Raw genomic sequence first — 16,164 nt, forward strand, 5'->3', positions numbered from 1 at the left:
CCCGACCGATCTCAATCAAATTTTCAACATATATGAGTTTAGGGACAGAGATTACTTTAGGATATTCACTTTGACGATTCAACGTAGGGTAGAGGGAGAGGGAGAGAGAGAAATTTAAAAATTATCAAAAATGACCAATATTAATGTTGAATCCATAGTTTTCGGGATCGATGAGAGAAACAGTGACACTTCTGATGCTGTTTCAATCCAAATTCAGCCGTGATAGTTGAGGTGGGAAAGGGTACACGTAGGAGAGGGGGATAACATTTAAAAATGATCAAAAATGACTAATAGTAGTGTCGAATCCATACTTATAGGAGTAGCTGAGATTAACAGTGACAGTTCTGATGCCGTGTGCTGCAGCACGGAGGAGGGGGAGCTATATATACCGTAGGGGAGAGGGTGGGGGAGAGAAATTTAAAAATGATCAGAAATCACCGATATTAGTGTTGAATCCATAGTTTTCGGGGTCGATGAGACAAACCATGACACTTCTGATGATGTTTCAAACCAAATTTAGCCCTGATAGTTGGGGAGGGGGAGGGTACAACGGAGGGGAGGGGAGGGGATAAAATGATGGAAAATAACTAATATTAGTGTTGAGTCCATAGTGTTAGCAGTAGCTGAGATTAACAGTGATAATTGTGATGTCGTGTTCCGGAGCACGGAGGAGAGAGAGCTATATATAAATGATCGAAAATGACCAATATTAGTGTCGAATCCATGGTTTTCGGGGTCGTCTAGACGATCAATGATCTTTCCGATGCTGTTTAAATCGATACCATTAAAGACGAAAACAGTATATTTCACGGGTACTAAACACATGAGATACGGAGTTGTGCATTTAAATTTTAATTTCAACCCAGCGTAGCGGGTAATATATGCTAGTTTTTATTAAATTCTGTATTATTTTACAAACATTTTCTACACTTGAGTAAATGAATTTTAAGACGTTTGTTTTGTGTTATACATTAAATAATTTGAAATAAGTTTTATTGCAAAAAGTCCATTTAGTCCAAATATAGGTGAGGCCTGCCTCACTTGACAGACCGCTAATGGTGCATACAGAAATCACTTATAGATTTCCCATCGTACTCCCTAATTATTTGACAATGAATTGCAGCTGTATCAGTGGGATATTTTGTGCGCTACCGGGCCTACCGGTGATAGCCCTAGAATATTACAAAATAAAGTTATTCTAATATAAACTAAATTATATTGAAAAATTTGCACTTTAGTATCTGCTTTCATACAAGTTTCTGAGAACTGTATGTATTTAGAAAGATCAACTAACTTCTTCGCACCCAGTTGTCCCGCTATCTTAAGAGGTCTTCGATATGACAACACAGCAGTAATGACTCTCTAGCTACTACAGCAAGAATCTTATCCTTTGCTTCACCTTCATTCCCCTTCGCTCCACCTCCGCCCACAGCGTATGAACGGGCTGCCAGGTAACACCAGTTGCCTTTAGAGAAATCGGTTTCTTGGGCGTGAGCAAAGAGTAAAGGGAAAAAGTGAAATGAAATCTTTAAGTTTTACATCCCACGATTATGCCGGTTAGGCTAAAGAAGACGGTGATAATGAGAAATGAGTGAAATGGTGGAACGAAGAAAGTGGGAGGAAACGGGAGAGCCCCGAGAAAACCCACGAGCAGTGTTTGTCCACCACACGAAGAGTAATGGGAAATTACACGAGGAATAACGAGGCATTTTGGAGGTCTTTGGGAATTGTCTCGGACATCTTGAGGCTCATTCGGTAGCGGTTTGCGTCAACGCACCAAACATTTTCTGCTTTACAGTATTTTGCGATAGTTGGCATAGCTGTTATAAATACTTGTTTGATTATTTGCGTTTCGTTGTCAAGGCTCTTACAGACTGAGGCTCCTTTGTTGGCTAATCGCCTATTTCAGCGTTCTTTATTACTCGATTAGCTTCCATTTTGTCTGGTGAGTTGGGTTACTTTTTCCAAAGCAAAATGTAGCGTTGCTTCACGGAACAAAAAAAGGTAGAAAGATACGATCATTGTTCCGTAATACTAATAAGATAATATATAAGTCTTGCTAGTGAAGAGAAAATCATATTTATCTACTTGATAAAAAGGAAAGTGTGTTGTAAGGTTTATTCTTATTTTGAAGTCTATATAATAACGTGCAAACTAAACTCCAATAATAATAATAATAATAATAATAATAATAATAATAATAATAATAATAATAATAATAATAATAATAATAATAATGTGCAGATGTTATAAAGGTTAGTGATAGCCCAAGCTATCAAACCAGTATGTACGCCACTGGGCTGTATTGTGCCTTTCCACCTGGAAAAATCGAATTACATCACGTAGTTCACACTTGGCGCGCGCTTTCATTCAAGTCGGTACGTTTTCACGCTCTGCACTCCACAGTAATTGAACGACAGAGATGCGTTTTGGTATGGGGAAGCGCTACCTTCAATAAACAGATTTAGTTTATCAGCGTTTCACCATTTCAAATACTTTCTCTGGTGGTGTAACGGAGGTTAAATAAAAATCTCCCTTGTATATAGAGTATGTTAATGATGACTGATAGAGCGAATGGAATACATATTACTATCACCAAACAAAGTAAGGCTAACCATTTTGTATTCCTGAGGAAATAATATGCAATATTTTGAACACTTAATCGAGTATCCATTATCAAGGACATAGAGGAGAGTGACATCTTTATAATTATTTTTTGAAAAGAATTATCGAATATTAACCCTATAACGACGGATAGGTCCGTTGGACCCGAATTGAATTTTTTAAAATATTTTATATGTTACACCACAAGCTAGTAACCTCAGCTCTCGCGACTTTTCATCATTTTTAAGGACAACCAAGATCTTGTTTTGCTTGTTTTCAATTTCCATTAGTTTCGTCATAATTATGAATGACTCCCTTTACGGACGGACAGGCCTATTGGGCCCAGCCATATTGAGGACATACATATCTCCAAGAAGAATTGCATGAAGAGATGTCACATTTGTCCATCGAAACTCGATAGGAAAAGCAAAACAATGTGCTTCAAATGTAAGAAAAATGTTTCTAATGAACATTCAGAAGTTGTGTGTAACAAATGTTAGTGAATGCTTAGTTGTAACCAAGGCTGAGAAACATATTGAATATTTGTAAATACTAGGAATCATGCGCGCTGACTACGTGGGTGCTCCGGGGCTCCGGCACCCACACAAATAATCTTGTGGGTGCGGCGCATCCACAAGATATTTAGTTTGGACCCGAGCTTGAATCCGTTTCTCTTGCGTTTGAGTCAGCTGTATTACCGACTGGGCTAGGACAGCCCCAACTTATCCTTATCGTACCGGTATATTTTACTTTATCACAGCACAGCCCTTTATGACCGTGTTCATAAAAAAATTTAACTTAAAATAAATCAATCAAATATCGAGACTTCCCTGAAAACATATAGGCTAATACGTCCTGCCATTAATATGCATCCACATAAATTTTTGAAAGTCGGCGCCGTTGCCAGGTATAACCAAGAAAATCATCAATAAACATATTAAAATTATTAAAAACAATGACTTTAGAAAAAACGCCCCAGGTCAAGACAGGTCTAATGGCCCTGATCCGCAGTAACTGGCAATGAATACAACAGTCGTTATAGTTTTAACATAGTAACGTATTTTTTAATAGCTCACTCTATTTTTTTTTGGGGGGGGGGGAGAACTACCCTGTGTATGCGTTCCCCCTTTTTAGGATTTGGTCCTAGTATACGTGCACTTAACACCAACAGATATTTACCCATTGAAATTTATTTTTTTCAGATAACTACAAGTATTTATATCCACTTCAAGACATAACCTTCAGTTTCCCATACATGACCATGGAATCCAAACAGAGTACCATGTTGCCATATTCATACGCATAAATAATTTGTAAACTTCTGTTTAGAAATTTCTGTGTAATGTAGAAAATGTAATAGATTAGTTATTTATATTTACCTTTAAAAAAATTTAAGGGAGTCCCGGGAGAATGTTTTATAACTGACCAAATAACTTGTGAAAGGAAAGTTTTGAAGCATATTTCATCAGAACGAAAAATCCAAAATTAAACAGCGAAAAAGAGAGTTTAGGTAGAGGATAGGATATCATTATTTTAGATTGCATCAACAAATATCAAACAGCAGAATTAAGTTTTGTTGTGTGTAATTGAGGTAAATCAGTCGACTACATTACAAATTTCTTGATTACACCGAAATTTCTGTACATAGTTTACAAATTATTTATGCACCTAATACAGGATATGGCAACATTGTACTCCGTTTGGATTCCATGGTGCATGAATGTTGGAAACTGGAGATTATATGTGGACATGGATATAAATACTCATGGTTACCTCGTAACAGGCTAAAGCTGTTGGTTTTAAGTGGAGGGAGAAAACTACAGTGAACTATTAAAATATGTTACTATCTTAATATACTTTACATGCTTTTAAAAAATTGTGGGTGTCCACTGAAGTCGAAGCTAAGCATGTGAATATCTTGGTGCTGGATATCTTTTAAGCCTCTACAGTCCTTGATAGTGGATAGCCGATCGAGTGTGTGAAATATTGGATATTATTTCTTTAGGAGTATGAAAAGGTAAGTATTTATTTTGTATGTCAATGATCATTCATTTCCCATATGCTTGATGTCGCTCTGTGAGTATTTCCATGAATCAAATTATTATCTTACATTCTCTGATTTTGATGCTCGATTATTCCTATTCCATTTTCGTCCTGTCCCAGTGAAGTTTATTTCTAAATAGCAGTAGTAAAACTTTCGTTCATTATAGTATTCGTCCATTTCGATTGTTATCGAGAGAATTCATGAATTTTTGAAAGCGGAATGAAATGATAGTTAATAAATAAATACGGCATTTTTTTTTTTTTTTTTTTTAGGTCCTGTTTTTAAGCTGTAAATATATTTTGTAGGTATGTTCACATGGGTGTCTTATGATTGGTTTCAAGGGGAGACAACTGGCAGGCCCTCTATGTGCAGGACTATAATTTTAAATATTACATTGGCAGAATTTTGGACTTTCCCTCAAAAGCACATAAATAAAAGTTGAACATTATTTGCTACTAATTGAAGTGGAGTGTTCCAATATTTTAAAAGCATGTTTACAGTATCTAAAAATTATAATAGTTTTTAAGAATAATGCTATTTGAGAAGTATAATTAGTTGCACACTGGTGCCGTCTGTACGAAAATTCTGTCAGATTCTTGAAGCCTACATATCACTGGTCAAAGTTCATAAACAAAAAATTGTTAATTAAATAACTACAATAAAATGCAATATGCAAATATACAATGACACATACATAAATTGAGAGAATCAACAGATAACATTGTCTTTCGATTTACTACATTGTTAAAAAGGATTTTCACCTTTTCTTTTTGAACAGAAGTTTCCTTTTCAAACTCATCAATCACTTTCTTGTATAGGTCTGTTGACTCTTATCTTTTCTCTATGAACACTCAGCATGAACAAATTACGTAATCGTTTTTCACACTCCTGTGCATACCGAAGGACTTTTCCATTGTGCATGTTGTTGGAAGAATAGACAAAAACCATTATGGGTGTACGGACTGCAGGGAACAAGGGAAATATATATACTTATTGTTTGCTTATATTTTCATTTCCATATATGTAAAAAAAAAAAAAAAAAATAAGATAACTATCCTAGAATGCATTCTTGTGATATTCGAAAAGAATCAATGTGAATAACGAACATGGCAATCTTCGAAGCCAAATGATAAGTATTGAAACACTGGAAATTACATCTGTTCATCTGTAGAATTCTCGGTAGTAAGAAGTTAGTGTGGGTCGAAATGGTCTGGCACGAAATTGGCGTTACAAAACATCCTGTAGATGTTCAGTGGTATTTAGTCGGGACTTTGCGCAGGCCAGGCCATAAGTGGGACATTATTGTCTTGAAACTACTCTCCTACACGGCCCGCAGTGTGGATAGGTGCGCTACCGTGTTGAAACACACAATCAGTATCCCCGAACTCTTGTGCAATGGTAGGCAGCGTGAACGTGGTTAAAATGTCAATATAATCCAAAACTGTTGATATTATTATGTTGTCAACATAATAATATTAAGTTTGCGTTCTAAACTATTCCTCCACCAATCATATCAGTAGAGAAAATCAGTTAGATTAATCCTTGGTGTTTCTGTGCAAAAGAATGAGGGGGCCTAACCCCTTCCAGGAAAAACACCCACACTGTAACTCCACCTCAACTGAATTTCAGAGTCTGCACTACATAGGGGCAGATGTTGTTCACCAGGCATTCACCACACTCACACTTGACCATCGGATGGCTATGTGGTATAATGAGATTCATCACTTCACATCACGGCTTGCCACTATTCCATTGACTAGGTGCGAGGTGGCGCTTCGCATTTATTTCATTTATATTTGTGATGTGGGGTTTATGGGCAGTCGCTTGTCTATGGTAACCGAGTTTTCGCATCTCACGTCGTACAGTCATGCTGTTAGTATTACATTCTGGCCTGGTTGTGAATTCTTGTTTGATTCCCACGTCCCATCAACACTCAGCGGTCTCTGACTGTCAACATGGGCGCTCGCCCTGAACATTTCTGCAGTTGTACACATCCCATCATGTTTTCGTTTGACTATGATATCCACTACAGTAAACTTTGGGATGTTTAGGGGAGTGGATATTTCGCACACTGACTTGGTACATCTGTGGCACCCAATCACTTCACCACGTTCGAAGCCCGTAAGCTTCTTAAACTGATCCATTCTACTGTCTTCTACATTGTGCTGCTTGCTTTGGTCTCTCTCTTTGCTCACGTCACTGTAGGTGGCAGTAAGTGTGGCCTACTATGCGCAACACACATCTTGCATGGTGTTCGGATATATCTGATCAGAGTATTTTCATCGTGTTCTTTCCTCATTTATACCCTGTCTCTTTTTTTGAAATCGAAACCAGCCATTTCCAGCTCGGATGGCGTCTGCTTCTCTCATTCTCCGTGAATGCAATAAGCAGTATATGGAACAGACAGGGATTTGTACGTTGTTAAAGCAGTGGTAATGCAAAGAACTTCATCAGTGGGTTTGATATTCTTTTAGGTACACCACGTGTAGTCTCATGACTACACATGCACTATGAATACTTCTAAACTGTTATTAACTGTTTCATTCTACCCCGTCCTCTGTACTTACTGATTCTCCAGGTATCTGCTCCGAACAGAAAGGAATGTACTGACGTCATACAGCTACCAGTATGAAACGACCGAATTAAACTAAATTTTCTTTATCGAGAATGCCTGCAGAACAGATTTTAGTGTTTATTAAGTCTTTCTCTTCAGACATGTGATACGTAGAATATTCTGTCTTCTATTTGTCATGAAATAAAATACGATCAGTTCTGGAAAATATCCATCAACTTTAAATTATTGCTCTCAAAGTCTTTGATTCATACTTTAATTTTTTGATCCATGATGGGTAGGCACCATAGTAAAATAAAAATTGAGGTTGATCTGTAAATCTACTTTAATGATTTAAATTTTTAATGTTATTTAATTCAGTTTTTTTCTCTGTGTTACAGGCAGCATTGAGCCACGTATGTACGAATCGAACGACTATTATCATTGCTCACAGACTTTCCACTATAATTCATGCAGATGAGATTCTAGTCCTTAAAGACGGGGAGATTGTAGAGAGGGGAAGGTAAGTGTCATGCATTTTAACAAGGCAAGGATCCTCATTCAGTTTTGTTCAACGGGTGAAAAATGTAAAACTGGCCCGAGAATCGAACTCGCCTCTTTAGTTTACCGTGCCAATGCGTTAACCATTACACACGTAGTCTGCTCAGTTATCAGTCAGACTGGTTTTCTGCTCGTGAGGTCAGTGCTCCGCCTGAAATAAGAATGCATATAAGATTGCTCAATTAACGAAGTAAAAAAGTTAGTTTTCTTGTTTAAAATGGGATACGCACAATCGTGAATTTACTCAGAGAAAATGTTTCGTTATATGATTGTGTAATCGAAGACGCTCTTTTTTGTTGTTCAGTTTTCAGTACTTTGTTTTTTTAAGTATTTATCGCTGTTCAAGCTGTAAAAATGCGAATGTAAATATTTTCCGCCCTTTTTAGGGAGTTTGTTTATATATAACTGCTCGTAAATTTCTCTTTCTTCGATTCTGAGATAAATTGTCTTTGCTTCTGTTGATAGAATAATAGTACTATTTTCTACTTTCACCCACTAACTGCTTCATGCTGTTGTTAATCTCGATGTCTTACGTAGAATCTTGTTCTGGCATGCATGATTACAGTACGTCGTTGGAATGATACTGAAAAACATCAATCAGGGTTATCAATTCGCAATCAATATTTTTAAAATGAACAAAAAAATATTTTTCATAAGAAAAAAATAGTAACAAAAAAAATAAAATAAAACGAAAATAATTAATATAGGCAAAAAAAAAAACATTAAGAAATGAAAATTGTTTATGCAAACAAAAGAATTTTATATGATATCAGCCCTACGCTAATCCTATGATGAGGGCATGCCTACTGGATTGTTAGGGCCGGTATGGTGTAGCAACCACACCGAATTTTCTCGTTATCTTGTTTCATACAAAACACAATTATTGTATCAGGTCTTGTTTCCACATTATCAAACTAAACAACAACACACTAACCAAGGCTATGTGATAAAAATATCTAAGAACACGAGCACGTAACAGTTTCAACATACTAACTGTGTTTTCATCAGATTTCTACTCCTTTTGACTACTTGGGAGTTGGTCACCTCTTATATACCTTCTGGAGATCAACTTTTAATTAGGCTCCATCTCTCCATTAAAAAGTTACACTTGAGTTTATTTTATGTGAAAAAAGGCTAAACACAATGTTGCACTATGAAACCCTTTTCTCACCCAAAAATTATTATCCTTACGTCGCACCCACCAACTACCACCTCTTTGGGCATCTGTACCTCTTCTTGGCAGGGATAAATTCCCTGATACGGATAATTGCAATATGCGACTGACGACTTCTTCCCATCGCATATTCCACACTTCTTGCATCATAAATTCCAATTGTTGGGTGAGAGATGGCAAAAGTGTGCACTGTAACCGAAAACTACTTTGACTAATCAAGCATTGTAGTTTTAATTTTTTGGTCTTTGAAAGGGACATAAGTTAGTTAGAAATTTTAATCACACCAACCCAACATTTTACCCAACGGATGCGCTCTCACTGACAAGCTAATTGGAACCAGGCCAACGAAAATAAGCCATTCTATTAAACCTATTTCGGACAATTAGTAGATGTCTTCGCGTATTAGTCGCCGATATAAAGTGATCCTGGCGCGGTTGCATATCTGACACTGTCATCTTACACTTTGCTATTTATTACGTCATACAACTATTCCTGAAGACTATCGTCCCTTGAGTATTCTTCACATTCTTAGAATGACGAGGGAGCGCGGTGGCTCAGTGGTAGAGCGTTCACCTCCGGTGCTTGGGATCCCTGGTTCGATCCCAGCTCGCGCCCTGTGGACTTTGTGGTGGACAAACACCGTGCTCGTGGGTTTTCTCGGGGTTCTCCCGTTCCCTCCCACTTTCTTCATTCCACCATTTCATTCATTTCTCATCTTCACTGTCTCTTTTAGCCTAACCGGCATAACCGTGAAACGTAAAACTAAAGATTTAATTATTTTCTTAGAATGACGACAGTACTCGGACCTCTTAGAAAGTTCAGGACTGATTAACAGGTTTTGGGCAGTACCCGTGATTGTAATGACTGTATTCTTGACTTCATGCATTCAATTGAATAACATTTTTTGAGAGTTCTCTTTTTAGCCTTTACCTATTTTCTTTTATCATTACTATTACTTGTAGGCTTTTTTAGGATATGTATTTTAATTTTTAAATTCTATATTTGATCGAGGTTCCTTTTATGTATTGTTAGAAATCTGGTATTTGTTGGTTGTTTTTATGTTGGAAGCCATTTTATGAGCGGTGTGTTTAGGCTCTTATCCTTTTCTTGATGGGAACAAGGAGCCTTCGCGCTGACGTCACCAGTAATCCACAATCAATTAGTATATATATGAGCTTAGCTTGACCTCATCAATCGAGAGATTTTTCCTCACAAATAAATCACTTGATTATGCATAGTTTGTCAGAAATTTAGTGTGCCACACACACTAAAACAAAAGTTTCTGTTGGTGGTGTAAAATACTTTAATGTGATTTTTTTTTCTCGTAACTCTTTCAGACATGATGACTTACTAACGATGAACGGTATATATGCCGAAATGTGGGAGAAGCAATTGAAGAACGAAGACGCAGAAAAGAGGAACGAAGAGAGAGGAGAAGAAGAAGAAGATAAAAAGTCCAGATAATTATAATCTGAATTCAAGAGGCCTTAAAGACTGTATGTGAGTGTATTTGTGTGTGTGATTGAACTTTGGATTAGTAAACTTAGATACTGTAGTATGAGTGATGCCGTTAAGTTCAATAGTGCAATGTACTGTATTGATAATTCTGCGAGAGTTCTTTGTTTGTCACCTGCTTGAGTAGTACATTCTTTGTGCGCATTTATATATAGTGTGTATGTGTGTATCTTTTAGTGTGTTCGTATGTGAAACACCTCAAATACTTAATGAATATGAATACAAAAATTTGAGAAATGTGAATGTCTTTTTGTGTTCTTCCCTGAACAATAGATGTGCCATGTAATGAAATCAGATTGATTTTTTGTAAACATTTGTATACTTTGCCTATATGTATATAGAAATGTTTCCAATATATAAAAAATGATAATAAAGAAATAAATATGAATGGTTAGTATATAGAGTTCACATCGTTATTTTATAAAGTTCTAGTTAATACAGTTATTTTTTTAAGTTTAAAAGAGACTGGAAGTAGCAACTAAAAGTATGAATGAATTGATTGTAATCGGTTCAAAAGTCTGTTGCCTGTTAAACAAAAGTTGCTATATTAATAGTAAGGTCTGAAACACATCTCTACTTAATAAATTTGTTTAAATCATGATGTAAAAAAAAAACAAATAAAAAGATTTGTTTAAACGTTATTTGTTTAGTCTATTAAATGTTTATTGTTTGGTAATAACTTTAGATGAATTTCTGCTTAATGAAATAATTTGATTCGTATTAATATTCAGTATTTAGCAATGATTTAAATCAATTCAGACAATACCTCGTGGCGAAAAGTAATAAATTTTGCAACTATCAGTGATTTTGCAGCACAAGTGAAGAATGTTTTCCCACTTAAGATGACTTGCTATCTTTTCACATAGAGGGTAATAACTAATAATCAAAGTTGTGATATATTTAATGTTGTTAAACGTAGTAATAGATTTAGCGATGATGTTAATAGATACGTTCAACTACATAATCAGGCCCCCATCCAACAACAGAAGTTTGTCTGACAAATAATTCTGTGCGGTTTACAATCAGTCCAGTTTATTACAAAATCCATTTTAATCCGTGTAGCGACTAACTTTGATTGACATGATGATAAGACTAATGAACTCTCCCTTTCCCCAAAATATCCAGTTTGCGATCAAAAGGTAACTGGTTCTTTGAACGATTCATCTGGGGACTGGATAAATCACTGAACTAAACTTAGTTGTTGATTTCTGTTCCTTTATATAAAAATAGTTATAACTAATACAATAAAACTGGACTAAATTGCTTCTTAATATAGTGCAGTTGCTATATTATTTTTATTATTATTATTATTATTATTATTATTACTACTATAATAATAATAATAATAATAATACAGAAATAATAACAGAATAACAATAATATTAAGTTTGTGTTCTAAACTATTCCTCCTCAAATCATGTCAGTAGAGAACATCAGTTAGATCAATAAGCTTTCATAATACAGTATAATATGTCACTTACGTAAATCTTTTGATATTATGTAAATTTATGTAAATCTTTAGTTGAATCTATGTGATACGAAATTTTCGAAATAACAATAAAATTACAGCTTACGTATAACTAATAGAAGCACAACCTATCGTTATTTTCTTAGTGAAAATATTATTTATATAAGTGCAAAACAAAGCATCCAAAAAGGTAGCGCTTCGCCTTTGGCGCGAGGGACCTGTTTTCTGCTATTTGAATCTCATTCTAAAATTATAGTTTCATATTTTATGTAATTTTAATACTAACAAGTGACTTAAAATACAAAATAATAATAATAAAACGGGAAATTGTTATGGCGTATTCAATTCCATATTTCTTACTTTTGTGTGCTACAAATAAATGTGGTTTATGGGTTATGACCAGAAAAAGTTTCTTCCTTCTCTTTTCTTCCAAATAAAAAAAAAAAAAAAAAAAAGGAAAATAAGCTATGGGTTCCTATTGAAAATGTCATGTCACTCTAAAAGATCATACATGTATTTCTAGAAGAAAATGAAACGAAATCTTTATTTACCTTTCCATGCTCTGTACATCAAAGAACACGGATGATGATTGCGTGAAAGTGATTATGAAAGAATTTAATGGAATGTAGTTAAAGTAAAGGAGAGAACCATGACAAAACCAAAGATTATCAGATAGTACAACATAAGCTCACCTGACCATTTTAGTGTTCAGAGATTGAACCATTAACCCTTCTTACTAGAGGTTATGCTTTAGGAGAATAATGATTTTTGAAATAATCAATAATTTTAAACGTATTTTTTCTTCACTTTTGTCAACTGCACGTTATTAGGTTGAAGAGTATCCCCATAATAGTTAAATCACTTTAATAAATCGATAAACATTAATTCTAGGAACTTCAACAGGCAAAAATCTCTGGCCGAGTGATGTGGATCAACATATCGGCCTTACCCGCATTATGTCTGAATATTTATATGCACTATGCGTAATGGTTTTAGAATTCCTTTTTATTAGTGTGTGCAAGTTTCAGTGCCGAATTCAAGTCTTTCTGCATCAGTGTGCCTGTTCAAAATGTAACGTTAATTCTGATATGTTATCTTAGAAGATGGGAGGAAAAAAGGTTAAGAGTATCCAAGCCCGATCTGGGGAGGATGTTGCGAGAGGATCCCTACAACAAGTTCTCAAATTTACATTGCATAAGACTGTATACAAAGTCAGCTTCAAGTTTTTTTTTTTTTTTTTGTTTTTTTTTTGTTTTTACTATTATTTCTTTTAATAAATGAGATACATTCTTTCGTAATTTACTGAGTTTGGCCTTGATAGCTTCAAGTAAATTACTTAACCCTAGGAACACCAAGGTATTTTTGGGTTATATGGAACACCAACGGGGGGAGGGGGGCTCTGAGGCCCACAGATTAAAGGTCATTATTTCTCACGGAAAATAATTTATCTTGTCTGATATGAACTTGGGGTGTCTAAGACTCATATATTATTATTTTCTATAGTGTTGCCAACTATATTTGTGTAATTGTTTAAGTTACCATTTTTTATTTATGTCAGTAACTATGACCTATTTATTTTATTTGTTTGTGTAGAAAAATTATCAAACAGATCAATAGCAACTTAGTACAGCGTAGTATGTGTACAAAGGCGGCTTCTAAAAACATTTTGGTGTGGTACAGTAAAATGGGGCAGAATGAGGACGAGTGAGGTATACTTCGTCCCCAATGAATTCAGGATTAATCTTGTGTAATTCCATCCCGGTTATCCTTGGAATGGCGAAATTCGTTCAAATTTTGTTTCCACGGAAAGATGGACAGTGTGAGGGACATTCATTAGACACTATAGGGATGTCACCAGAGAAGCAGTGTTGCCAACCCAACAAAAAGTTACAATTTTTCCTAGTAGCACAATGTCAGGTTTTTGCACCTATGGAATGAACATGTAAGACGTAAGCAAACAAGCTACGACTTCTCTGTCAGTTTTGTAAACTAACACCACTACAGCGTCATGAATATTACAAGGGATTCACTGCAAGGCATAATTCCTTTCCATCACTATTGAAACTTGATTCTCTCTTTCTTAAATATATATATATTAGGGTGGCAACGAAAATTCATTTTTGTATTTTTAATGGTCTCAGGACCAAATTTTATTTCTTTTTATCTCAAATGTTTACTGCTAAAATTTTGAAACAATTAAACAATATTTAGTGGTCGCCCAATGCATTAATAAATTCACGTAAAACCACTAAAATGTGAAAATTCACATATAAATATTATGAAATTAAAAAATACCTTTGGAAACATAGTTTAGTAATATTTGTTTTCCGAATGTATATTTGTTCAGTATTTAAGTTTTCGAAAGTATATTCAACACAACAATGAAAATCTTCTTTGACTGAAATTGAATTTACGTGGGTTGAGGAAATTTCTTTCTGTGCTGCTCTACAACTTTGAGAAGAAAATGGGCCTGATCTTCCTGATTGGTCACTTTCCCATTTGAAGTTTTGAATCAACTCAATTCCTCGTTCTGCCAGATCATTTACATTATTCAGAGCTTTCACACGTTCTTGAGACTAGGGTAAAGTGTCGTTCGTTTCCCATGTTTTAGGGTTTTCTAATTTAAAAAAAAAAAAATCCATCTAGATATCCAGTGCTTCAAACAGCTTCCTGGTGCTCCCTAGTCACTAAGAGCTTTATTCTTCGTGGCCTCCTCATATCTTGAGCGCACGACTTCTCCTTTACTTCCATCTCTAAATAACTCTGTAACCATGTCTTTCTTCACTTTTGTGTGGACTTCAGGATCAAAGAAACTGAGACCAATAAGTGATTAGCTTCAGATGTCGTGAGAAACTGTGCATTGCTGCTTCTGCAATTTTTGCATTGGTATGCTTGTAGGAATGAATGCGTCTTAAGAGATTTAAGTCATTTCTTGGAGCTGAAACTACAACGATATGTTGTATTTTTTTTTAAATTCTACTCTTGTATTCTTTGGGTGAAATGTCTGATCTTGTATATAAAATATGCATTAGCCAGCTGGATTAAGAAGAAGAAGAAGAAGAAAAGAAAATATATATTATAAAAATCAATGTATTAAATAAATGAATGTAGTGTTGTTGTTATCACCAAGACGACATGTTTTAGTTATTGCTATGGTGACACAGAAGTAAGGTTATAGGTATAATGTAAAATTATCTTGGAAGAATCATAACGTTTATAAAAAGGAAGGTGAACAATAAACGACATTTTGCATTATGTCAATTTAGTGTACTCATTGTGTGGCTCAAACAACGATAAAATAATATCGTTAAGGATCAGGAGGTGACAGACAGTTATATAATATATGGTGCGAAACGCCGAGACACCTTGTGTATCGCTCCGAAGTTTAGTAAGACGATCACAATTGAGCCAAATATTAATATCACTATTTTGAGAAGTGGCACAAAAATAGAAGTGCCAAGATGATCGATATTGAACACGAAGTGGTTGATAACAGTACGAATGAGACTGAAACAAATCGTACTGAGAGTATGATGGATCTATTCAAACAAATTAAGGATGAACTCTCTGAACAGCGACAACAACGTAAAGATGAATTGTTAAAACAACTTAAGGATGACTTCTCTCAACTACGACAGCATTTGAAACAGTGCTTTGGACAAACGATGAAACAGGTTAAAGAAATGTCATCACAGGTTAATATGAGTGCTTTAAATGAACCTGAACCTTCTACAGAAACAACGGAGAATGCAGATTTTGAGTTTACATTAGTGAAATGTACTGAGTTCTCGCAAAAACATACTGCCGTATTGGTTGGATCAGACTATCCCAACTTTTCTTTTCAGTCGAATGTTTTTGATTGTCTTATGGATGCTATGTGTAATGAAGATTTCGGTACGCATCAAAGTGTGAAAAGTTATGATTGTTTTCGTCTATTGAATGCTATTGACTACTTGAATTCACAGTATGATGTTGAGTATGTATCATGTGATGATATTAATCCTGAAGATGAAGTAATGATAATAGAATCATTTAATGGTATGTCCATGACATTAGTTCCTGTAGCAAGAAGAAAGTTGATTCCAGTGTTCGTGAAATTCAGAAAGAAATCGTGTGTTCCCACCAATGTTGGTATTGATTGGCCGATTGAGTTGAATCAGTTGAACTGTGCATTCAATGACAAGACTAATATGATAATAGTGAACAATCCGATGATGCCTTTACGGAACATGATACAGTGCGTTGAT

The 16,164-nt window shown here is 35.2% G+C and overlaps 1 protein-coding gene across 2 annotated transcripts in view; it reads left to right on the top strand.

The window, feature by feature from the left end:
* Hmt-1 (ABC transporter ATP-binding protein/permease Hmt-1) overlaps nt 1-11,090 on the top strand; it is a 92,713-nt gene extending 81,623 nt beyond the window's left edge. For both annotated transcript variants that reach the window (XM_081740056.1, XM_081740055.1), the window contains exons 13-14: nt 7,601-7,722; nt 10,272-11,090. In XM_081740056.1, coding sequence (XP_081596182.1) covers nt 7,601-7,722; nt 10,272-10,398 — 249 coding nt within the window. In that variant the 3' untranslated portion in view covers nt 10,399-11,090. The remainder of the gene's footprint in view (nt 1-7,600; nt 7,723-10,271) is intronic.
* Nucleotides 11,091-16,164: the final 5,074 nt, after the last annotated feature.

Source organism: Thermobia domestica, chromosome 15 (genome assembly GCF_964235325.1).
Source record: "Thermobia domestica chromosome 15, izTheDome1.hap1.1, whole genome shotgun sequence".
NCBI lineage: Eukaryota > Metazoa > Arthropoda > Insecta > Zygentoma > Lepismatidae > Thermobia > Thermobia domestica.